Source organism: Hyperolius riggenbachi, chromosome 10 (assembly GCF_040937935.1).
Source record: "Hyperolius riggenbachi isolate aHypRig1 chromosome 10, aHypRig1.pri, whole genome shotgun sequence".
NCBI classification, from domain to species: domain Eukaryota; kingdom Metazoa; phylum Chordata; class Amphibia; order Anura; family Hyperoliidae; genus Hyperolius; species Hyperolius riggenbachi.
Genome location: NC_090655.1, coordinates 92,329,163 through 92,356,027, shown reverse-complemented (window position 1 = coordinate 92,356,027; position 26,865 = coordinate 92,329,163). Strand labels below are relative to the sequence as shown.

Sequence of the window (26,865 nt, the reverse complement as noted above, 5' to 3'; positions counted from 1 at the left end):
GGATTTGTGGCAATGAGTACTGTAAGTTGGGCACAGGAAGCAGCCTATAAAATATTTTATCTGACGTCGAGTCTTTTTGCTGTGCAAAGCCGTAATTTGCATAGTAGGAGTTGGTGCTTGCTATTGTATCGGGTGTTGCCCTAGGCCTAACTTTACTCTCATTGCTGCAAATCGCAGCTCTGCGGGGCAGTTAAGAGTAAGTCATCGGTAGAGGGAGGGTTTTGTGTGAGAGTAGGGTTAGGTTCAGTAATCTTTACCAATATTTTACTATCAGAATTCAGTAGTAGAATACTACTAACTAGTAGACCTAAGCCCGTTTCAAAACTGGCTCTAGGTCTCTGTTGAAACCCCACCTTCCTCCCCTCTCCTCCCATCCCCTTCCTTCCCCCCCCCCCTCTCATTCTCCCCGTGACCGCCACACAGTCGCCGCCCGCCCAAAACGGAAACACACACACACACACACACACACACACACACAGATGGGACGCAGAGACAAAGGGGTTTTATTATAGACTAGTGACTTAGCTCGTTTAAAACCAGGCTAAGTCTGTCCATAATGCGCTGTGCACGCCCGCCCCTTCTGACTCCGTCCTCCTCCGGCTCTCGGCAGTGTCTCTGCGTCCCTGCACATGCGCAGTGCACAAAAAGCACTGACGGACGGACATGGGACGCAGGGACACTTGCCTTTTACTAGGTAGGATGATTACTATTACTAATTTTAATGTTATTCTACTAGCGGCAATCAGTTGCGCCCTTTTTTCCAAGTACGTTTTTTCCTGTGCGTCTATTAGATATGTGGTTGGTCAGGAAGATAATAGACATAAGTCTAATTGAACAGGCAATATTGATTGTTTTACTGCCTTCCACCACTGGATTTCATCAGAAATGTGCTCTCTTACATCATGCATGCCTTGAGTAATGCCGTTATCTGCTGAAATGCATTGTCCTTCTGTGCACACTGTATCTGACTAAAAGAAGCATGCTTTTTAGTTTTAATGTGTAGGAAAAGTTGTTTATTATATGTACTTAAGTTAAGGCTTGGGTGGCTTCTCTTGCACTACCTAATTAGGGGCCCTGCTTCTAAGGACATTCACATACGTGAAAATTGCATGGTCAGACAAAATAATATACAGCTTGATCGCCAGCGACTGATCCCAAGCAGATCAAATATGCTGGAATAATCAATCAAAATTTCTGGAGATATCGATTGAAATACTGGCTATGGTTCTGTGCATATGACCTTTTTGTTTCATTTCCAATCGATATTCAGTTGAAAAAGTTATCGGACATCTTATTGAAATAAAAAAAACATACGTGTTATATGTATACGTATATCTGATCAATGTTAGATCTGAATATCGATCTGATCACTCAAATGAATAAGTATGCAAGTCAGGTGTTCTGATGTCATCTGCTCTATGATGGGAAAGTAATACCCACCCTCAAGGCTTTAGATTTCTAGATTTGGTTTCCTTCCAAGGTTACTGGAGGCATGATCTTGCATGCAATCTGCATTAAATTTGCAAATTTGCATGCCAGTCAGTAGAGCTAGTCAGCTGGATGAAAATAATCCTAAATCTTTTTATATTTATAGATTTTTGTTTAAACTAGGCTGTAATTTGTGAATATAGAAACATTTATCTTACTAGTATTACATTGTAGAAAAGGGGCCTAAAAGGGACTCTAGTGAGGATAGTGTGATTTTTTTTTCTTTCTTTTTTAACCAAACAATGTAACCATGACACATACCCAAAAAGAGTCAGAAAATGTGGAATACTTTTTTTTAAAAAGAGTTTAACTGTTTTTAAACCACAGTGATTGAAATCTACCACCTGTTTAGCAGGTGTTATCCCTGCCAGGGCATAGATTTCAATCACTTATGCTGCCTGGTTTTGTCGCTCCTGCCATTTACACAATGCTATCGTCACTGCAGTGCTCCATGCGTTGGTCAGGAGCCAAGCATAGTGACCACAGCTCCATTTTTAGAAAACAGTCTCTGGTCCTTAACGATAACCAGAGATGAAAATAGCAGTAGAACCGATACTTACCCGGTACTTCCTCCCGCCCCATAAACACGTCAGACCTGGTCTACTGCGCATGCTCAATGGGTCCACACATGCACAGAAGACAGACTAGATGCGACTGAGCAAGGGAGGTCGGCGAGGGACTTGCACACATTTATGGGGCGGGAGGAGTAAGTATCGGTTCTATTGCTATTTTCATCTCTGAGTCTCTTTAAAGGGCCAGAGACTGCTGGTATGAAAGTAGCTAAAAAGCACACATATAGAGGAAAACAACCATTTGTGGGCAACCCATGTCTGCCTATTCAGAAATCATCTACTATATATTTAAGTATTGTTAAATATGAAGCATTAGAGGTGTCTGTGACATGAACAACCAAGGCATTTACATGTGTACTACAACTGTGTAATATACATGAGATAAATACTATACTGCTATAGAAAGTACTGTATATAATGCATGCAGTGCATGTGTAAGAGTTAGTAATCACTCTATACCCACTAACATCCTTTTTAAGCCCCTTTTCAACTATGCAATACTGATGTGTTTATTTGGGATATAGGGGTACTGCCATTTTTTTTCTATTTTGGTTCTGTCTACAAGGCACTCCGGTGTGCCTTTCTCCTGGTCTTCTTCAAACTTATAGAAATAGACACAGTGACACCGGGAGCCCGATGGTGGTGTATTATCATAACGTATTAGGGTACAGAATAAGTAGTAGTGATTATACTGACAAGGATGGGTTGCTTACTGGAGGCAACCACTCATAGGAGCCCGTGGGGAAGTCCCTCCCCCACTCTGCCTTGTAATCTGGATACGTCAGTCGCAGCTCCCAAAAGAAGGTTCACTGCAAGAGGAGTGATGCCCCCAGGTCCAGGGTAACTTAGAGACAGTGCAAGTGTAGGAGGCGCCCAAAGCAAAAATAAAATATTAAAAATAAGATAGTTGTCTACAAGTGCATAATAAATGATTTTTTTCTGAACCATACATGTGAGATCTACTTGTTCAAGTTAGGATCTCATTCTCAAAATACCTTGTACTACTTAAAGTGTAGCTGAGATGGGGCCAAAGAAAAAATGTATACATACCTGGGGCTTCCTCCAGCGCCTTCCGTCCTGATCGCTCCCTAGTCACCGTCGGTCACTGCCCTGGTAAGTCATCGCCGTCCAGCGGCGCACGCTCCCGCAATGCGCTTCCGTGGCTAGGAGTTTTCTATGTCTGCACAGTAGCACTATGCAGGCACAGAATGCTCCTGACCACAGGCGCACGACGGGGAGTGTGCAGTCAGGCTGCGCATGCACATTATGCCCTGGACCAGAGGACTTTCAGGAGCAATTTGGGGAGGATCTAGGCAGCGACTGAGAATGATGAGGGAGCAATCAGGCTGGAAGAAACCCCAGGTATGTATACATTTATTCTTTGGCCCCATCTCAGGTTTTCTTTAAGAGCTGCATATTTTATTTTTACTATATTTTTAATATATTTTTACTTTGGGCGCCCCCTACACTTCTACTGCTCACTTGTCTTAGCGATTAGTTATCAGATTAGCAACTGTTTGGCCAAGAAAAAGAAAACCAAAACACAAATGCAAAAACCAAGTTTTACTTTTTCTTTTAATATCATAAAACCCACAATTCAAGTGTATTCTATGCCAAAAAAGGCACCAGTTACAGGAAATGCCCCCAAAAAGCCACTTTAAACAATTCATTTCTATAGCACTGACATCTTCTGCAGCACTTTACAGGGTCCATAGTCCTGTCACCAACTGTCCCTCAGAGGAGCTCACAATCTAATCCCTACTACAGTGATAGTCTTATAGAAGTCTCTTTGTAGATTAAGGACCACTGTTAACTTATCAGTATGCTTTTGGAATGTGGGAGGGAACTCATGCCAAGAGTGCGAGAACATTCAAACTCCATGCAGTCTGTCATGGCCAGATTAGAATTTGAGGACCCAGTGCTGTTAGGTGAGAGTGCTATTGATTATGTCACCTGTGATAAAATTAAATGAGATTAGACAGAGCACTACTATTGAATGCTTCCTTATACAAATGAATAGCACCACATAACTGCTGTGTGCATATTCAGCTAATGTCAATAGTGCAACTGAGAGGCCAAAGTTTCCACTATTCGGAGAGCCGATTCTGTACATCCATCAAAGTTGGAGTGTGTAAATCCATCTCCACCACACAGGAGGAAAGGCTGGCTGTGCAGAGTGATCTGCCCTGGACACTCAGGAAAGGCCTTTGTCACCTAAACACATAAATGAGGAGTATTAGCCATGCATGATGCCATTGTAAGATCAAAGATTCTGTTATTCACGTAACAAGTCAAATAAAAAAGAATCTGAGATATCTACATAGCTAAAATGTCCGTCAGCCATTTTGGATGCCTCTTCTAATAACGATCAGTAAAATCTAGTTTATTTATAAATTAGAGAAAGAATGTGAACGGATGATAAAATCTGTCACTTACAACAGTCAACGTTTGCCCAGTGTGAAATCGTTCCTCGCCACTAAATCAGGGGCATAACAGTAGGGGATGCAGCCCCTGCACCCGTGGGGGGGACCTCAGGGCCTTTTTGGGGGGCTGGAGGGGTCGCAGCATGAGGGGAGAGCTTGGTCACACATAGGCGGGGAGGGGGGGCGCCCCCCCTCACCTCGGACTCTCCCCTCCAGCATCAATTAGAGTCTGTGCAGGCGGCGGGCAGCAATAGATACACATACCTTCCTTGCGTTCCACCGCGGATGTTCCGCTCTTTAGCGTCTGACGTTACTTCCTGTATAAACCCCTACCCGTCAATGAGTGGCCAAGCCCTCCCCTCATGCTGTGACCCCCCCCTCCGGCCCCCCAAAATGGCCCTGAGCGGGCCCCAGGGGAGGCTCAGAATTTCTGCAGGGAACCCCGGAGATTCCTAGTTACGCTCCTGCACTAAATAATATATGAATGAATGTTGTGAAAAAAAAATTGGAAATTTTATTAATTACGTTATTTTCACTACAGTTCCTCTTCAAGTGGATTAGGCTGGAAGTATTATGGATTAGGCAGTAGCACACACACAAACGGGGAATGTATGTGATTTATACACACATAAAAACAATGGATTCATGCTGAAACAATCTCTGGCTTTATAAATTTCAAGGATTAATGGCACACTGAAAACATTGACTTCTCAATAAAAGTAGAATTTTAGTTCAGGACTCTTTAGCAGTCACCTAGGAGCAGTAGAGTATTGTAACGTGTTAGCCATCAGTAAAAGCAAGAAGTTTTGAATCAGGATATCATTTATTGACTAACTTTAAATAAAAAATAAAATGAGCTTATGGTTGATGAGCCTTCTTCAGACTCTGTTTGTGTATGAACAGAGTCCGAGGGAATGAGCTTATGGTTGATAAGCTTTCTTCAGATTCCCTGCCATAGCCTATTAAAGCATTTCATTTTCCTCACACATCACCTGGTGACTGATTATCTCAGCAATGAATATAACCTCTTGATTTCTGGTTTTGTACTAGGAGTAAAGATATTTATTTATTTATTGTATTTATAAAGCGCCAACATATTACGCAGCGCTGAACATATGCAAATATATCCTGTTTTCAGGAGGAAATCCTGCATAAAACATTTGCTATAATGCTTCTATCTGTTGTAGGGAATCTAAGTGAACATGTGTTTACCATTGTACTGAAATATGTTTCACTAATTTACCCATTTCCTGTTCTGTGCATCTCTTGACTGCATTTATACTTGTGATAGTGGATGAGCTATAGATAACTACACAGGCCTTAACCCTATTGTGTACATTATTGGAACTATGGTTTGCGAGCATATCCCTATTGTGTACATTATTGGAACCATGGTTTGCGAGCAAATCCCTATTGTGTACATTATTGGAACCATGGTTTGCGAGCATATCCCTATGGTGTACATTATTGGAACCATGGTTTGCGAGCATATCCCTATGGTGTACATTATTGGAACCATGGTTTGCGAGCATATCCCTATTGTGTACATTATTGGAACCATGGTTTGCGAGCATATCCCTATTGTGTACATTATTGGAACCATGGTTTGCGAGCATATCCTTATTGTGTACATTATTGGAACCATGGTTTGCGAGCATATCCCTATGGTGTACATTATTGGAACCATGGTTTGCGAGCATATCCCTATGGTGTACATTATTGGAACCATGGTTTGCGAGCATATCCCTATTGTGTACATTATTGGAACCATGGTTTGAGAGCATATCCCTATTGTGTACATTATTGGAACCATGGTTTGAGAGCATATCCCTATTGTGTACATTATTGGAACCTTGGTTTCCGATCATAATTATTTTCCGGAAACATCTATATAATCCAAGAGCTTCTGCAAGTAATCTGGTCTTTTCATTATTTAGTATTTATATAGCCGACATCTTCCACAGCGCTGTACAGAGTATATTGTCTTGTCACTTACCTGTCCCACAGAGGGGCTCACAATCTATTCCCTACCATAGTCATGTCTATTTATGTATCGCGTAGTGTGTGTATCGTAGTCTAGGGGAAGCCAATTAACTTATCTGTATGTTTTGGGAATGTGTAGGAAACCAAAATGCCAGGAAGAAACCCACGCAGACATGGGGAGAACATACAAACTCTGTGCAGGTGTTGCCCTGGCCGGGATTTGGACCCAGCACTGCAAAGCGAGAGTGCTAACCACTACGCCACCGTGTTGCCCTCGGGTTGTATTCACTAAACAGCAGTAATAAGAAATGTGTGTGTCTTACGCACAATAAATACAGTGTAATGCAACAATGTAATACCGCATACACGTGTTAATAGAGTTTAATGATAATATTGTGTGTAATGCATATGTAAATCACGCACAACAGGTGCAAACACAATTGAGACATACGTAACGTATGATCAGTAACTTAACTCGCATGTGTAAAGTATTACTGTTCACCAGTAATGAATCGTAATTGGTTACGTGCGGTAATGATTCATGTATTTAAATGCTAGGTGTTATATGTCACGTGTTTGGAGTTACACTTTACAGCAGTTTAGCAAGCTTTTTATGTAACCAAAATATGAGTTGTAATTGACGTTTTAGTCCTGCTAGTGAACTGTATGGATTGATTTCTTTATGTATTGACTGCTTAAAGAGGAACTGTAACCAAGGATTGACCTTCATCCCAATCAGTAGCCGATATCGCACTTCCCACGAGAAAATCTTTACTAGTTCTCAAATAGATCATCAGGGGGTCTGTGTGGCTGATATTGTGGTGAAAGCCCCTCCCACAGTGTGATGTCAGGACCATGGTAAGATGATGACATGTAGGCTCATTGTGGATCAAACAACATGAACAAATAACATGGCGAATATCAATCATTTTTTGGATCTCTTCTATTTTTAACTTCTCACTTTGCAATGTATTGATTTATCTTTTTTTTACCCGTTTTGCTAAAGTTCCCCTGTAGGTATTCTAGCAGTCCAGGGAACTAGTTTTCCTAAAGCAAACCCATTGAAAAGCACTTTGTTTGTAGTCCATTTTTCACATGTGTCTGGAAAGTCCATGGTTTAACGATCCGGATCTTTGTCGAAATAGTGACGTTACTGTTTTTTAGTAACTTGTCCAGTCTTGCCAAAGCGTTCATTCCAAGCAACAAGCTTCTCCTAATCTCATGGCTGCAGTCACCATTTGCAAAGTTTTTTGATCCAGGAAAAAATAAAATCTGTTACCACCCCCACTTATCTCCTGTTTATTTGCAAAGGATTCTATGGGGCAGACATCCTTACTTTAGCTTCCCTGGTTTTGAGTGGCACACCAGCTTCAGTACTTTCTTCCTTGACATTCATCAACAGGCTCTTCAACTCCCTCACACCCATCAGAGTGGTATCATCAGCATATCTCAGAATGTTCATACTCCTGCCGGCTGCCAGCAATTTTAATTCCAGCATGCGACTCATCCAAACCAGCCTTCTACATAACATCTAGTGTTTCAAAGGAGGGACTGTCCCTCCAAAACAAGGGACCTTGCCTTTATTGTGTTCAGATTACTCTTGTAATCACACATCTCAGTGCTAGTTCCTTCTTGCAACTGGCACACACTACTGCTCGTTCTTCCATTTAACAGAAGTCTGACTGTGGGCTGGTGCACACCAATTGTTTTTGGTAGCATTTTAGAAACCACTGCCGCCTGTAAAAACGCCTGGCTAATGTATCTCAATAGGATGGTGCACACCAGCGGTTTGAGGTTTTTAGCAAACTGCAAATGTGGCTCCTGCAGCATTTTTGCGGATTGCAGATGTGTTTCTGCCTCAATGTAGAGTATAGGAAAAGCGCAAACCGCTCTGAAAAACGCTAGATCACAGCAGTTTTCCAGGTGTTTTTGTTACAGTAGCTGTTCAGTAACAGCTTTACTGTAACAATATATGAAATCTGCTACACAAGAACGCTCCAAAAAAGGCTAGGCATGTTTAGAAAACCTCTCTAAGGCCCCATTCACACTAGAGCCTTTTGTGCGATTTCTGCAAAACACTCAAACGCTAGCGCTTTTTTAAAAGCGCTAGCGTAATAAAAACCCTATGAGCCCGTTCTTACTTGGGCGATTTGCGCTAATCGCTGCAAATCGGCCAAACACGTGAAACGCAAATGCGTCGCGTGCACTATTTTCAGGCGATTTCCCGGCAATCGTGTTTCAGTGCTATAGAAGCGCTAAATGCGATTGCGACAAAATCGCCGCACTGTTCAGTGATTTTTCTCCGCGTGAAATTGCGGAAAAATCACTCCTGCAAAACGCCGGATAAAATCTCCGGCGTTTTGCGTTTCTAAGTGTGAATGGGGCCTAAACATGCCTAGTATCACTCTTAAAATCTGCTTCAAAAACCTCTAGCATTTTGCGGATCTGCTGGAGGTTTTTGGTGTGCACTCGGTCTGTGAGTTAAAATTTTCTTTCAACTGACTTTTAATTAACACAAAAATAAAGCATTGGCAAAACTGATAGATCCCCTAAAATACTTTATTGTACAGCCTTTGAAGGTGATTATTGCAAATAAACAATTCCTGTAACTCTTTTATGGCGGCCATACATTCTTGATTGTACAATCTTACCGAATCTGTAGTATGAGGGCCAGCAGTTTCAAAATCGTTTTAAAAAGATTTTATTACCATAAAAATGGTAAGGTTGAACAATCTAGATTGTATGGTCAGCCTTAAAACGGACCTAAACCCAGGACTTCCTCCTTGCTCTGAAAGATAAGCAACAGCATAAAAACTGTTGCAGAAAAACATTTCTTTGTTACTGTCACAAAATGTCCACAGCGCTTAAAAGATAAATATCTTTAATAATCCAAATTATTATTATTATTATTAATTAAAACAATGATTGATGATTCTAGGCCACAAATAACTTTATAGCACCTTCCCCACTCCACACGTACATTCAACACTTACACCACTCACTCAGCCCCACTGCAGTGAGCACGTGCAAAAAATGCCATAAAAAGTAGGGATCCCAGTAAAGAATCAAAAAACCATAGTTCCTCAAGTTCATCAGCACATAGGCAAAAAATTTTTTTTTTCAAAAATATATATGCACAGATCTGCACTGGTGTGCGCTCCAAGCTGTTGGAATACGTCGCACTCTTTCCAATGTGAATCCCATTAGGCCTGCAAACCTGGCAATAGATGACCCAAAGTTCAATCTTCAATCAATGTACAAAAGTAAATTCCCCATACGTTACCCTCCTGTATTCGGGCAAGATCACGACTCCACGTTCTGCCTTAATCCGTCACCTGTTTGGCCAACAACGTGGGTGCGGAGAGGCTAGATGTGTGGCAGTAACGGGGCTAGATTCTCCGGAGAGATGCACGTCCGTAGGCGGAAGTATAACACTCCACAGCGGTGGATTCGTTTCCAGTGACGTCACTGTTGAATTCGGCGCAGGATTGCTGACGTTTCAAGGGGTACGCCCCTCTTCCTCAGAGCTGTCCATCGCCGTTTGTCCACCACTTATGAGCGTCTGCTTCTCACCAGAACTCCGCCCCTCCACCACAAAGATCAAATAACATATTGGGACTTCCTCATTACGCTTCTGGCATGTAATTACGCCCATTCACATATACACAGTGCTAACCATTAGCGGTTCCTTGGCGTTTTGGTAACATTTCTGTAGCATTTTCAGCATTTCTTGACATTTTTTGGCATTTCTTTAGCATTAATAGTAATTTCTCAACAGTTTTTGAAATGTCATTACGTTTTTATTGCCATACTTGTTAGGTAATCTATGTAAATAGAGTCTTCATAGCAAAAAGCATTTGAATGCATTCTCTATAATAGGTTTATTTCTCTAAAGAGGAAAGATTCATATTTCCCTTATCTCTTAACATATTTGTAAAAGAATATGATAGTAAAAAATATACATATATACGTATATGCGTAAAAATACAGCAATCATAAACCCACTCATCCCCCTTCTCAGCAGTCAACCTAAAACCACACTGGATTAGCATCAGCCTAAAAATGCATATAGCTCAAAGTCACAATTTAACCCTTTCGGGGTCATGGTATCCGAACCCCGAAAGGGTTAAATTGTGACTTTGAGCTATATGCATTTTTAAGCTGATGCTAATCCAGTGTGTTTTTAGGTTGACTGCAGAGAAGGGGGATGAGTGGGTTTATGATTGCTGTATTTTTACACAACTGTACCCAAATGGTCATCACAAACCAATGCTTAAAGAGGTTATGTACTGTTTGATTTGTACAATAAAAACTTATCAATCGAGTCACTGTGATCTCCTGGGTCCCTCTTAGCCATTTCCGCCGCGATCCTGGCTTTTAATCGCCAGTTTTAGGCAGTGTTTACAAACAAAAAACATGCCCACTAACCAGGAAGTGATGTATGTGACAGGCAGCTCCCTCCCCCCTCAGCCTCATAAACTGCATCACAGACAAGCTGAAACTGAGAGCAGGGATGCCGTCTGTGAGCAATAAACAAAGCACATAGAACCTGGAGGGGGCGTGCATAACTTCTCCCTATCACAGCAGAGGCAGCTCCTTCCTCCCTGGGTCGACAAAGCTTGACAAAGAAAAGATTAGATATATTACAGAGACAGTGCAACTAGAAAAGGCTGCAGTAATCCAGGCCACATTAGAGCAGGTATAGGAACTTATAGGATAGAAGAAATAAGGGTGAAAATTTTGTTAGAGTCTCTTTAAAGACTGCATACAGGTCAATTTTAATGTGATGAATATAAAAACAGCCACAAAGCAATATAAAACATTTATGTAAGAACTTTTAGGCCACGTGCACACTATCACCTCACGTCGCGGTACTCTACCCGGTTGCAGTGGTCATTAACCTCTGAGATTGGCCACAGTATCCACAGTGCAACGTGATGTGATGGACTGCTTTGGACGATGCAGAGGCAACACATACTCTGCAGTCCGTTGCCGAGTAGTACGAGGCATGTTTGCATTGGAGTCAACATCACTGCAACAATCTTTATAGATGCACATCCCAGTGAAGTCGCATGACACTTCCTGCATAGAAGTGTGCATGTGACTTAGATGTCAGATGTCTATTACGTCTGACATCACTTGTGCACACGTTAGGGGGGCGGGAGCATGCAGATTTCCCTGTCTGCCTGCCAAAGGGACAAATCTGCATGCAAAGGTTTGGTGCAATGCATTGTGGTAGGCTCTTCTGCCGCACACAATCGCATCTAGCCTAATATTTATTCCAGGTGAACTTTTTGTACAGAGCCATGAAATATGATTGCACTTTAAAAAAAATCAATAATACTAACCTTTTACCCATCTACTGATTGTGCCTAACATTATACATAGGCACTCACCTATACTTACCTCCAACTTGCAGCCTCCAAATATTCCAGCCTATCGTTAACTATATTTTAAACCAGAGTGTTTAAACCAGAGTGTTGGGGGGGGGGGGGGGGGGGGGGTCTTCTCTCCACTGCCAGGCATTCTGCCACATTTCTTCTCTCCTGGGTACCCTGTGTCCGGTGACAAATGCGAGAGGCAAAAATACTAGCTGCACCATAGCATGTACCTTACGTGACCTCTACAGTCCAAGTTTTCGGGCCTCTAGCATTTGTGATGTGACACGGGGCAGAAGAGTAACTCAGGGAGAAGCGGGTGGGGGAGAGAAGCGTCAGCAGACAGGCAATCACCTAAGCTACGTTGCCTACATTGTTTAGCTTGAAATTGAACGCCACTAGCGACACGCTCCCGACCCACAACCAATCAAGCAAAATCTTCTATCGGGCATGATCGTCCAAATGGATAGATTCTGGGCAAAAATAGATTGATAAGGAATCGTTAATAAAAAAGATTTGTAGCATATTTGATCCAATCTAATCAGCCAGATATGGATTTAAAAAATAAATTAAAAAAAATCAACCAGTGTATGGCTACCTTAAAGGACAACTGAAGTGGGAAGAATATGGTGGCAGCCATATGGGTTCACTTTAAGAAAAATTACTTTTGCTTCCCCCCTGGAGCTTCATCATGTGAATGAGCTGGCCAGAAACTGCATAACACTCAGCTTTATAAGCAGGGCCGGGCCGAGGCAGAGGCTGGAGGGGCTCCAGTCTCAGGGCGCAGTGTAGGAGGGGGCGCACAATTCATTCAGCTGTCATTCCCAATTGTGTTTGAAGCAGAAAGAAATAAGAAAAGGGGATACATGACAGTGACTGCAAGCCAGATAACTAGATATTAAGGTGTTGGGGAGGTTGGGGGCCCTGGGACATCTATTAGTCTAATAGCAATCAGTGTGTGACGGCTGGGGTGGGAGGGATGGAGGGGCACACTTTGCTGTCTCAGCCTTGGGTGCTGAAGGGGGGACAGGCAAAAATGGCGCACAGCGCCAATAGTGTCAGAATGGCGCTGCACTTAAAACGATTTTTGCAGGGATCGGGCTGGAGAGGCAGCGGGCAGTGGGCTGGCAGCAGGGTCAGGGTGGAGAGGCAGCTGGCAGTAGGCTGGCAGTGGGGGTCGGGCTGGAGAGGCAGCGGGGTGGAGGGAGTAGCATTAGGTAGAATGTGTATACATTACCTCGTCCCGGCCGGCGATCGCTCCTTCACTTCATAGCTTGCACGAGTCCTACATTCAGCCAATCACCATGCGGAAACTGAAGCCGCACGGTGATTGGCTGGATCCACCCTGACCCCGCTGCCAGCCCGCTGCCTCTCCAGCCCGACCCCCGCTGCCAGCCTACTGCACGCTGCCTCTCCAGCCTGACCCCCGCTGCCAGCCCACTGCCCCTCCTCCAGCCCGACCTCCGCTGCCTCTCCAGCCCAATCTCCTCTGCCTGACTAGCTCCCTGAATTTTTCAATGGCGCACTGTTCCGCTGTTTTATAAAACGCTATTTACTGTTTTAATGTATTTACATTAAAACGGTAAATAGCGTTTTATGATCGGCAGAACGGTGCGCCATTTTTTACTGTATGCGCTGAAGGACCTTGTCCCGTCTCTGTCTATAAGTTGTGAACAGACTTTTTTTTTTGCAATATATAGAGAGCTGGAGATAAGTTTATTAGCCAACTAAACAAAACAGGGATCTATATAATAGGGATCTATATAATGGTAAAAGAAGACCAGCAGCACTCATAAATTGAATAAATAAATAACAGCACGCTAATATTCCTATAATGAAATAAAGTTCATCCCAAACTAAAATTCCTACAACTTCAGTGAGTCAGAACCTGATGATTCTTAGATGGCAATATGCTACAAATAAATTGTTACATTTAATAAGACCAAAAAATCCCCAAATATCCACTCATATATGCCAAGGGTCTTCTTCTTTTATATATGAACGTCACTGCTGGTTCAATTACTGTAAGGGCTGATTTTGTTTCCCTGCAAGTGATTCAAGTAGCAAAACACAGCCTATTCAGTCAGAAGGCTTGCCATCCAAATCCGATGGCAGTGAGATTCAGACAGGCTGCAGTTACCGTACCACAGATCCATACAGCCGTGCATGGCATGGCTACAGGGATTCTGTTGGGTGCTCTGTTCTCATCACTGCAAGTGATGGCGTGTCAATTATCTGGGAGATTGATGTGATGGCTGCATTCATTCTGAGCAGTGGCAGAGATTTCTGTGAACAGGATATGAGGCAACCATGAAATCTGTCTTCTTACACCAACAAATGTTCAGTAATCTGGGGTGAACTGATTTTTTTTTTATACTGATGACATTACTTTTAGGCTTCTTTCACACTAAGACGTTGCGTTAGGTGCTATGTTAAGGTCGCATAACGTGCACCTAACGCAACGCATGGTGGTGGTGGCAGAGGACGTTAGCAAAGAGCCACGTTAAAGGGAACCAGAGATGAATGTTTCACACAAAATAAACATATCAGTTGATAGCTTGTAAAGAATAAATGCTCTACCTGATAATTTTGCCGCTCTGGTGTGCCTTTTTTAGTGTTTTTTATCCATTATTGCTCCAGGAAAAATCAAATATGGCCTCCGGCTCATATCACTTCTGCTTCCAGGTTATGAGGTGTTCTGGATGTGCTGTCTAGGCTATATGAGACTAGGCTGCTATCTAGGCTAAATGCAGCCTTTCATCTATGTGCTTTCATATTGGTATGATCTGCCTGTAGGAAGTGTCACTGATAATAACTGCATTTTCATTCCTATGAGAATCTAGTGCACACAGAGCACACAGGGATCATATTACAGCCACAGAGCTTCTCTCTCAGGAGCAGCCCCCTCCCATGTCATCACAGCTCTCAGTATGCAAAGCAGAAGATCTAAGCCAGGAGGGGGAAGGCTTGGGCTTGAAAGGACTTCACAAAAGAGTGACTCAGCTATAATGATTCCAGGTCAAACCTCGACTGAATAGTCGGTGGATTCTTATCACAGTTGCTAATAGACTAATTAAGCAGATAACAATGAAACTAAAAGCAGGGTAGGTGTTTACTGTCATGTTCCCACTGATAAATGTAATAAAATACATGAGGGTGCTTCATCTCTGGTTCTCTTTAAGCGGCTCTTTGATGTGTCCGTGATGCGTACTATAGTACGCATGCGCTGGTGGAGACCACGTGAGCGGAACACTCCGCATCACGTGGTCCCGCCAGTGACGTCAGCACAGTGCAGTGAATATTAATTAGCCATGTGGCTAATCACTGCGCCTGTGCAAGCAGGCTAACGCGGCAAAGCCGCTCTAACGCCGTAGCATGCTGCACTTTAGATTGACGTGCAGCGTTACAATGTAACGAAACGTGAGCACTGTGACAGCCCATTGCAGTTACATTGCTGTGCGTTGGGGAGCGTTACAGGCTGCACTAACGTGCGCCTGTAACGTCTCACTGTGAAAGTTAGGATAAGGCAGTTAGGATAAGTATATGGACAATATCTGCTGACCTCAAACCAACAAAATGTTAATGTAATACCTTTAAAGACTAAACTGTACAAAGTTTTCTTGCAGGCTTGCAATACTTTGCTTTAGGCATGATACAGAACTGGATCAAAACCATATAAAAATTACCGCAACGTGCAGAGGCTTATAGATGGATTTTGTAGACTTATTCAGCAATTGGATACCTTGGCCCATATCCTATTAACTTTTCTCCAACCAGATATTTTTAAACATTACTAATAAAACATTTTTAAAGCTCTCAGCATGCAAGAAATTACTCAAAATAACTTTGGTAGTACTTTTTACCTTCTTAGTACTTTTTCAATTGCCAAGTGCTGAAAAGTTATTTTTTTTCGAGAGATTAAAAATGATATCTTGCGAGAGAACTCAGGAGAAAAAGTTAATTGGATTAGGGCCCATAGCCCTTATTCAATTCACATTTTCTCCTAAGTTTTCTCATACATAATGTTACTACACAGTATCAATAAAATAGCAAGAAAATACTCAGAATCATTTTGACAGTACTTTTTCGCCTACTTTTTGGTACTTTTTCAATTTCAGAGTGCTGAATAGTTATTTTAATCAGAATTATCTCCTAGGAGGAAACTTAGGAAAAAAAGTGTATTAAATTAGGACCCATGTACTTAAAGGGGACCTTCAGCCTAAACAAACATACTGTCATTAAGTTACATTAGTTATGTTAATTAAAATATAATCTCTTACCCACCCTGTTTTAAAAGAACAGGCAAATGTTTGTGATTTCATGGGGGCAGCCATCTTTTTGGTAGAAAGGAGGTGACAGGAAGAATGAGACAGTTCCAACTGTCCTGTGTCCTGATCACCCCTCAGGGCTGCATGCACTAGGCTTCAAATCTCAAACGTAAAAAAAAAAATGCACCAAAACAGCAGAACGAGAACAACATCATCAGAAATCCCATCATGCTCTGCACAGCATCAGGGGAAAAATGCCCGGGCAGTTTTCTTCTGTGCAGCTACAAATGAGGCTTTGGTAAGAAAAACAAAGTTGTGAAACTGTTAAAGAAACACCAAGCCTTTTCAGTGCTGCCGAGTAGATTTTTTCGTCTGGAGGTTCACTTTAAGTCTTGCCTCCTTTGAAATGTAATGCCTGGTACACGCAATGTGATTTTCCGTCAGACTAACGGTCAAATCTATCATTTCCACCAGGTCCAATCTGATTCTTGATCATTTTCTGATCACTTCTAAACAAAAACATTCGGAAATCAGATTTGACCTGTCGAAAATAATCGATTCGATGGGCAGTCTGACGGAAAATTGCATGGTGTGTATCAGGCATAAAGGATTGGTATGTGTGAATAGGTTAGCCAGCAAGTTTGTGTTATTTTCAAGTGTTCCAGTGTGTCAGGACACAGTCATTAAAGAACTGCAGATGGGCCAAATGGGGTTACGGTTCATACTTGACAGTGAATCCAGGTATTTTTATTTAGACATTTCACTAAGGTCTGGAAGATGTTTACACATTTGTATCAAATGTTAGCCTTTCCTTTCCAGGTTTGAAAAATCACCTTAGAATGGAGATTTTCAGGTTTCTCATGCTGTGGGCAGATCTGTTAAAATGCAGTCCTATCAGGGTCTCTGTCATTCGTTCCACTGTGTATCCGGTGCATATTCAGCCTCTTCAATACTGTTTGATTAGTTACTCTAGTATACAGAACGTTATCTTCACATAATAGCATACACCACATTGGATCATGTGAATATGTATACTCTCCAGATGTGGTAGGCCTCAGTAGAATCTGGAATTGGCAAGCTATCTGTGCATAGTATGTGACAACTGGTTTTATATCTTCTCCACCCATAAGGAAATGTATGAACATTCTTCTGACCCTACAACTATAAGATTAAAGGGACACTTAAGTCAAACAAAAAAAATGAGTTTTACTCACCTAGGGCTTCCAATAGCCCCCTTCAGCTGTCCGGTGCCCTCGCCGTCTCCCTCCGATTCTCCTTGCCCCACCAGCAGCCACTTCCTGTTTCGGTGACAGGAGCTGACAGGTTGGGGACGCAAATGTTTCTTCGCGTTACTAGACACATTAGCACCCTCTATGCTGCTATATGGTATATGACATATGCTATAGCAGCATAGATGGCGCTATTGTGGCCAGGAACGCGAAGAATCACTCACGTCCCCAGCCTGTCAGCTCCTGTCACCGAAACAGGAAGTGGCTGCCGGTGGAGCCAGGAGGATCGGAGGGAGATGGCGAGGGCACCGGACAGCTGCAGCGGGCTATTGGAAGCCCCAGGTGAGTAAAACTCATTTTTTTTGTTTGACTTAAGTGTCCCTTTAATTACGAATGATGAGCATGAATTTCATATAATCGTAATTTCACATTGTTATTTGCAATTACGATGCAACATTTTGGGGAAAAAAAATCGTAATGTTGTATGTAAATGTAATGAGGATTCAAAATTTCACAATTTCGTGTAATTTGCACATAATTATGCGCCGATTTTTAGTGGCTAATAGCAATACCCCAACATGTTACCATTACCATTGCTATGTATGTTAAAAAAAAACAAAAGTTTTTTCTTTCTTAAAACAGAAAGAATTTGCGATAATTCAGGTTGGAGTGAGCTTGAGATGTCTCCCAGGCACCACTGCTGAATATATGCAAATTAACCATTGTTACCTTTAGCAGCTTAGCATGTATGTTAAAGCGGGAAACTCCACTTTCCATTAATATGCTATGATACAGCATTCTGTGAACAGACAGTTCTTTAGCAATGACCTTTTGTGTTTTACCGTCCATGTGGAGGTCAATGACTGACTTCTGGACAACTGTCAAGTCAGCAGTCTTCCCCATGATTGTGTGGCCTACTGAACCAGACTGAGATCACTTATAGGCTCAGTACACTTTTGCAGATATTTGAGCTAATTAGCCGAGTGTAACGAGTAACAATAATGTAACAAGTCTATGAACTTTTCCACAATACAGGTAGTCCCTGGTTAAAGAGACTCTGAAGCAAACAAAAATTGCTATTTTCACCTGCTAGTTCGCTTCAGAAGTCTCATTAGATGTAACCCGCCGCAAAATGAGGGCTTTAGACCCCCCCAAATCTCGGGGCAAACATCCACGACCATCTTGGTCATGAATTGTGCTTTCCTGAGAGGCAGAGCTTTCTGCTGTAGCTCTGCCTCTCCTGACGTCAATCGTCATGCGGATCTCTGCCTCTCCCCCGCCCCTCTCTGTGAAGGAAAAGTGAGAGGGGCCGGGAGAGGCGGCGATTGACATCAGTAGAAGCAGAGCTGCAGCTGAAAGCTCTGCCTCTTTCAGAAAGTGTCGGCCGGATTGCCCCCCGGGGATTTGGGGGGTCTAAAGCGCTCGTTTTGTGGTGGGGGATGCGGCGGTTTACATCTGAGAGTATTGAAGCGAACTAGGAGGTAAAAATAGCTATTTTTGTTCGCTTCAGTCTCTCTTTAACGAACGAGATAGGGGACTGTAGGTTTGTTCTTAACCTGAATCTGTTCTTAAGTCAGGACACTGTGCAATCTCTGTTCCCTGTACCTCCTTTGTGCCCCCCTGTGCCTCCAGTGTCCCCCTCTGTGTCACCTCTGCCCCCTGTAACTGCTTATATAGTTTAAAAGCCATTTTTTTCTTTGAATTTTTTATATCGATTTTTTGGTTTTTATCGATTTTCTCAAAAACTAAGTCCAATTTGAAAATGTTTTTTTACTTGTTCCCATGGAAACACAGAATCCATGTCTGTATTCTAATTTTCAGAGATATTGAATTTTGTGGTTACATTACCTTTAGGACACAATCTGCAAAATGAAAATAAATGCTTGAAATATATCAGTTTATGTAATGAATCAATAGGGCATACTAGATTCACTTTCTGAATAGAATTACTAAAATCATAGTTACATAGTTATTTTGGTTGTACTGGTTGAACTCGATGGACGTATGTGTCTTTTTTTTCAAAGTACAACTCCAGCCTGCTCCCTCACATATCCCTGTTGATCCAGAGGAAGGCGAAAAAAACCTTACAAGGCATGGTTCAATTAGCCCCAAAAGGGAAAAATTCCTTCCCGACTCCAGATGGCAATCAGATAAAATCCCTGGATCAACATCATTAGGCATTACCTAGTAATTGTAGCCATGGATGTCTTTCAACGCAAGGAAAGCATTTAAGCCCCTTTTAAATGCAGGTATAGAGTTTGCCATAACGACTTCCTGTGGCAATGCATTCCACATCATAATCACTCTTACTGTAAAGAACCCTTTGCTAAATAAATGGCTAAAACGTTTTTCCTCCATGCGCAGATCATGTCCTCTAGTCCTTTGAGAAGGCCTAGGGACAAAAAGCTGATCCGCCAAGCTATTATATTGCCCTATGATGTATTTATACATGTTAATTAGATCCCCTCTAAGGCGTCTTTTCTCTAGACTAAATAAACCCAGTTTATCTAACCTTTCTTGGCAAGTGAGACCTTCCATCCCACGTATCAATTTTGTTGCTCGTCTCTGCACCTGCTCTAAAACTGCAATATCTTTTTTGTAATGTGATGCCCAGAACTGAATTCCATATTCCAGATGTGGCCTTACTAGAGAGTTAAACAGGGGCAATATTATGCTAGCATCTCGAGTTTTTATTTCCCTTTTAATGCATCCCAAAATGTTGTTAGTTTTAGCTGCAGCGGCTTGGCATTGAGTGCGATTATTTAACTTGTCGATGAGTACTCCTAAGTCCTTCTCCAAGTTTGATGTCCCCAACTGTATCCCATTTATTTTGTATGGTGCTAGACCATTGGTACGACCAAAATGCATGACTTTACATTTTTTAACATTGAATTTCATCTGCCATGTATGTGCCCATATAGCCATCCTATCCAGATCCTGTTGCAATATGACACTATCTTCCTGAGAGTTGATGATTCTGCCCAATTTTGTCATCTGCAAAAACAGCAACATTGCTCACTACTGCATCTACCAAGTCATTAATAAATAAATTGAAGAGCACTGGACCCAGGACAGACCCCTGTGGTACCCCACTGCTAACAGTCTCCCATTTTGAGTACGAGCCATTGACCACAACTCTTTGTTTTCTGTCCATTAGCCAGTTCCCTATCCATGCACACAGACTCTTCCCCAGTCCTTGCTTCCTCAACTTTTGAGCCAGACTTTTGTGGGGGAACAGTGTCGAAGGCCTTTGCAAAGTCCAAGTATATCATATCTACAGCATTCCCAATATCCATATTAGCGTTCACTACCTCATAAAAGCTGAGCATGTTAGTCAAACAGGACCTGTCTTTAGTAAACCCATGTTGATGCTGAGAAATAAGATTATTTTTCTACTATGAAGTCATGTATAGTATCTCTTAGTAACCCCTCAAATAGTTTGCATACAACTGATGATACAGGTCTATAATTTCCTGGATCTGATTTTTTGCCCTTCTTAAATAATGGGAAAACGTGGGCTGTACGCCAATCCACTGGGACTCTGCCAGTTGAAAGAGAGTCACAAAAGATAAGATAAAGGGGTTTATTTATAACTGAACTTAATTCCCTTAGAACTCGAGGATGCATGCCATCCGGGCCAGGTGCCTTGTCTATTTTAAATTTATTTAGTCTTGCCTTCACTTCTTCCTGCGTTAAGTATTTAATATTACAGTTAGAAGATTGAGACTCTTCTGCCTCTGTAATTTGCAACAGTGCTGTTTACTTTGTGAAGACAGAAGCAAAGAAAGCATTTAATAACTCTGCCTTACCTTGGTCATCCACCATTGAGTTCCCACCCACATCCTTTAGGAGTCCTATACAGTCAACCTTTCTTTTTTTAGAGTTGATGTACTTGTAAAACTTTTTTGGGTTAGATTTGATATCCCTAGCTATTTGATTTTCAGCTTCGATCTTTGCCAGCCTAATTTCTTTTTTACAATTTTTATTGCACTCCTTATAATTGCTTAGCGCAGCCTCGGCCCCCTCCTGGTTTAGGACCTTATAGGCATTCTTTTTCCTCTTCATTTTATCTTTAACCTCTCTATTCATCCATAGAGGCCTTTTTTATTCCTAGATATTTTGTTTCCATATGGGATATACATACTACAATATTGATTGAGTAGAAGTTTAAAAGCTTGCCATTTCCCTTCAGTGTCCTCCCCTTGTAGTACATTATCCCAGTTCACCAAACGTAGTGCCTGCCTAATTTGATTGAACTTTGCTTTTCTAAAATTCATAGTTTTAGTGGTCCCGCTGCCCCGTGGCTTATCAGTCACCAGATCCAACGTTATGTTGTGATCACTATTTCCCAAATGTTCTTGAACCTGCACATTTGATACATTATCTGGTCTATTAGAAATGATCAGATCCAGTAACGCATTCCCCCTAGTTGGTTCCGTTACCATTTGAGTCAAGTAATTGTCCTGTAGTGCTTCCAGAAATCTGCTGCTTTTACCAGAATGGGTAGCCTCAATACTCCAGTCAATGTCTGGAAAGTTGAAGTCGCCCATAATTATGACCTCATTTTTACTTGCAGCTTTTTCAATCTGCTGTAGTAATCGCAGTTCTGCAGCTTCATTAATATGAGGTGGCCTGTAGCATATCCCAATTAGCAATTGGCAACTTTTATTTCCACCATGAATATTTACCCAAAACGGACTCCACATCTTCGCAATCTTCCTCCATCTCATTGTTGAGGACAGCTGTAAAAGAATTCTTAACAAAGAGACAAACCCCTCCACCTTTTTTCCCTGTTCTATCCATCCTAAATACATTGTATCCTTTTAAATTAGCTATCCAGTCATGGCTTTCATCCATCCATGTCTCAGTTATTCCCACAATGTCATAGCCTTTGTCATTTAGACTATTTTATTTGCAAGGCTCCGAGCATTGGTTACCATGCACTTTATATTTTACCACCACATTTACCAATTTTGTTTACATGAAATGGGCTACTTGAAGTTTACTAACCTCCTTAATCTTTACACTGTCCCCACCCCCCTCTCCACCCCCAATAATGTTAAGCTCCCACTGTCTTTTTACCTTATCTTGTCTACGTATTGAGACTTTATCCTTCTGCCTCCCCCCAGATCCTAGTTTAAAATCTCCTCCAACTGTTTAGCCATCTTCATTAACTAATGCAAAAAAACGCAATATTGGTTGAAGGTTTTTTTTTTTGGTTTTTTTTTGTATTTTTTTTTTTTTTTTTAGTCCTTACCTGCTTCCTCTTGCCTCTCTCTTTGTGCCTGTGTTCTAACGCCTGTTTTTAACGCCTATGCCACTTGTGTCGAAGCCACTTAGTGAGCAAGCTCAGTACTGAGTCCTGAAGCTGACCAAATACCTCCTGTTGTAGCTAATCCCTCCCCTAGCTGATTGCCTGCCTGCTGCTAAGCAAACTACAGGGAAAAGAAAAAAAAATGTACTTTTAAAAACGGACACTTGCTGCTAGGTATCAGATGAACCGCAATGCACAAGCCACAAGATATCGCAGCAGCAAAAACACAATTTACAAACAGCAATGTAATATAATCAGTGCTCACAATTCCCAGCAGTGAAGTGAATCAGCCCGCCACCAATCATTTAACTTTTAAATGCTATTCCAATTTGAGATGCACTAGTATAAAACCTGGAATCTATGAATTTAGGATACCTGTATTATAAGAATCTTAGCCTCCTTTGGCCTATCCACACTTCTCTAAATTAATGATCATGTCCTGACAGATTGGAAGACTTGAAAATATCACAAACTTGCTGGCTGACTTCTTTACAACATCACAATGTTTATTCGCTTTTACTGTTCTCTGCCTGATAGCTTGTTTGGTTAAACAATTGTGTTTACCTTATTGTCAAATGCTTCTAGGATTGTATAGCCATAAGCACTGATGGCTCTTAAAGCCCATGCCCACAACGCAATATTTCCAAGCGATTTTTTTGCGACAATTTTTTTTCCTGTCCAACATTTAACGAAAAGTTAATTATGTTTCATGACACACATCACCTGTGGCGATTGTTCATATTTGAATGACCGCCATGTTGGATTACATCACTGAGGATCGTTCTGACCCTCATTGACTTTTGTAGGCTTTACTGACCTCATGTAAATGATTGTTTACAGTGGCACAAACGGCACTTGCAGATTTGACCAGATGGATTGGGAAAGGGTCGTTTGTAGCAGTGTTGCCAACTCATCCCTTCAAATAAGGCCGCTTATGAATTATGCATGTCTTGTGGCTAGTTAGATGCAGTTAGGGCACTGATTATGTGTGAGAAGCCCCAGAACCTGTATAACTTAGATGTGTCAGTATTTAAAGGGATGAGTTGGCAACTCTGGTTTGTAGGAAGGGAGTCGCGATCCATCTGGCCCTGGGTACTTAGCTTTAGGGTTGAATAGCCATAATCACATTTACATTGCAAAGGAGTTGAGGAACATTGGGTTGCATGCACTAAGCTGCATCAGGTAGAATAACGTGCTTAAAGTACTGTATATACTAGTGTATAAGCCGAGTTTTTGAGGCCAAAAAAGTGGCCCAAAAGTGGGGGTCTCTGCTTATACTGGAGTCAGTATTAGTGCCTCCCCCCCTCGAGTGCACCCCCATTGTGAAAAGAAAAAAGAAACATGCCTGTTCTCCCCACCACGTGCAGAGTGTTACTGCTGCTGCCGCCGCTAGATCCGCATGATTAGCATACCTTTGAGGTGTCCTGTGCATCCCCCAGAGTGGCCCCGTTGTGATATGCAGAGTGGTGGTTATTTTGATCCCGGTTCGTGCCGCTGAGAGTCCTCCGTTACTTGTCATTAGGTCGGATTCTCATCTCCATGATCACTGCAGTTTCACGCTATACCAGGCACCACTAGAGGGTGTCATAGCAATGAGATTCCCCAATGACAAGTAACGGAGGAGTCTCAGCGGCACGGACCGGGATCAAAATAACCACCACTCTGCATATCACAACGGGGCCACTCTGAGGGACGCACAGGACACCTCAAAAGGTATGCTAATCATGCCGATCTAGCGGCGGCAGCAGCAGCAGTAACACGGCCCATATGTGTCAGCAACACTCTGCACGTGGCGGGAAGAACGGGGACGTAAACATGCAGAGGACACTGTAAAAGGTTAGTTACTGGCATACATCCAAATCTTGCGCGGGGAGGGGGAGGTGAGGAAGCTGCAGAGGAAACTTGCTCGTGCAGACTGGTGGTAACCTGTGAGCGACAGAAGCACCATGTCTTTATTTAATGGAGGGAGGTATTATGTTCTGGAGTATAACCAGGAGGATGGAGGATTCCTATTGACAGATTCTGCTGGGAACTTGAAAAGTACCGTAGTAATCTTAAAAGAACCTAGCCGGCTGCTTGAGTGACAGATGTTGGGGGTGCCCATACATGATCCAAAGTAACCAGGAACTCCTTAAGGTATTGTGAAAGTATGGCAGCCTCAGATGACATGCCAAACAGATTGATGTCACATTCATTTCAATGCATATTATCAGCCAACTAGGGATCTGAGTAACTTATTTAATAACCTGTTTAAGTTTGTGATTGAGAATATCGTAGCTGTATGTTTGGATCAATACGTTCTACACAGAACCTGTGTGCATGTTTGAAACCTGTGATCAGGATAATACATCCATGTGTAATAATTTCAGACTCTCCCTGTTCAGTCCATTTCGTAAACGCCATTACCAGCCTGTTTGTACACAGTATCTGTCTTTATACCTACCTGCTGTCACCTACACATACTGCTCCATCTCCAATGCTTTGTTCTCTGCCATAAGGCGCCTGCATTTTCTGCTCTCGGCTTATACTCGAGTCATCATTTTTCCCGGGTTTTATAGGTAAAGTTGGGGGTCGGCTTATACTCGGGTCGGCTTATACTCGAGTATATACGGTAGTAATAGTTATTGGGGAATGAATGGGAGCAGCGCCGATATGTGAAAATTGCTCTTGTCCTGAAGTGGTTAACCTCCTTGCCGGTTATCCCGAGCTCAGCTCGGGGTAACCTGCGCAGGAGGATTTCTCAGGCCCCGCTGGGCCGATTTGCATAATTTTTTTTTCCCTACACGCAGCTAGCACTTTGCTAGCTGCGTGTAGTATGCGATCGCCGCCGCTACCCGCCGCGCCGAGCCGCCGCCCCCCCCCGCCCCAGACCCCTGCGCAGCCTGGCCAATCAGTGCCAGGCAGCACTGAGGGGCGGATCGGGGTTCCCTGTGACGTCCCGACGTCTGTGACGTCATCCCGCCCCGTCGCCATGGCGACCGGGGAAGCCCTGCAGGAAATCCCGTTCTCAACGGGATTTCCTGCATACTCTGATCGCCGAAGGCGATCGGAGTGGGTGGGGGGATGCCGCCGCTCGGCGGCTATCATGTAGCGAGCCCTGGGCTCGCTACATGATTTAAAATAATAAAAAAAAGTGCGGCGCTGCCTCCTTGCCGGATTTTTTAGACCGGCAAGGAGCTTAATCAACATTCGTTGGTTTGATATTGGCATATTTGTTCCTTAACACTGGACTATAACTTACTTTCTCTATATGGACAATAAAGAGTTGGGAGAATTATCTTCCGTCCGCAAACATAAACTAGATGATGCCTGAAATGTGAATGGCTGCTATGAGAATTTTTTTTTGTTTACCAGTTTTTAATATATGAATTTCTTCTCAGAAATAATTTTGAAATACATCACATTATGGGTTAAACATTTCCAAGGCTGGTGATATTGAGAGTGAATATACATTGAAACATTAAAGATAAATAGCAGCTTCCTATCCTTTAAAGAAACACAGGCAATAATGTAAACTACACATCGCGAGCCTCCTGGAGCTAATTTAGTATATTCTAGCCTGGTTTACTGAGCTATGCGGTAAGATAAATAACTGGATGAGACGATGATGTAAACGGCGGTGACTGTTTGTGTGTTTGTATAAATAGAGCTTGTCTATGCGCAGGATAGCTGAGGCTACAGATCTTTATCAGGCGCTATCATCAAACATCTTGACTGAGATGAGCACTTTCTTTAAGACTGACAGTAAAGCTGAGACAACCACATTTTTAAAGGACCACTATAGTGAAAAATTGTACAATTTATAATACGGTATATACTTATAAGAAGTACCATAATTATTGGACCATAAGATGTACCTAGGTTTAGAGTACAGAATCTGGGGGGGGGGGGGGGGGGGGGAGGATACTAACCCTGGTTTCCATGGTTCAGGGGCATTTTATGGATCTTCTCCCTCTTATTGTGTTCCCCTTGTGTCTTTTTTGTCCCCTTGTGTCCCTGAGTCCTCCTGGTGATCCCCGTATTCTCCTCTGTCCCTATGTCCTCGTGGTGACACCGTGTCCTCTGGTATCCACCTCTGAGCCCCAGCCATGGAGCCGTGCGGTTTCCCGTCTCTGTCCTCCGGTGTCTGCCTCTGACCCCCCCCCCCCCAGCCATAAAGGACCACTTTCATGAACATTTTTAAAATACATAAAACATAGTTATGAGATGT

The 26,865-nt window shown here is 42.5% G+C and overlaps 1 protein-coding gene and 1 long non-coding RNA gene across 4 annotated transcripts in view; one reads left to right on the top strand and one right to left on the bottom strand.

Annotated features, from left to right (window-relative positions):
• The window catches only part of LOC137535644 (uncharacterized), a 357,455-nt gene that overhangs the window by 288,633 nt on the left and 41,957 nt on the right, over positions 1-26,865 (top strand). The window lies entirely within an intron of this gene.
• Positions 3,609-26,865, bottom strand: part of RNLS (renalase, FAD dependent amine oxidase) — a 207,257-nt gene continuing 184,000 nt past the window's right edge. For both annotated transcript variants that reach the window (XM_068257503.1, XM_068257504.1), the window contains exon 7: positions 3,609-4,274. In XM_068257503.1, coding sequence (XP_068113604.1) covers positions 4,116-4,274 — 159 coding nt within the window. In that variant the 3' untranslated portion in view covers positions 3,609-4,115. The remainder of the gene's footprint in view (positions 4,275-26,865) is intronic.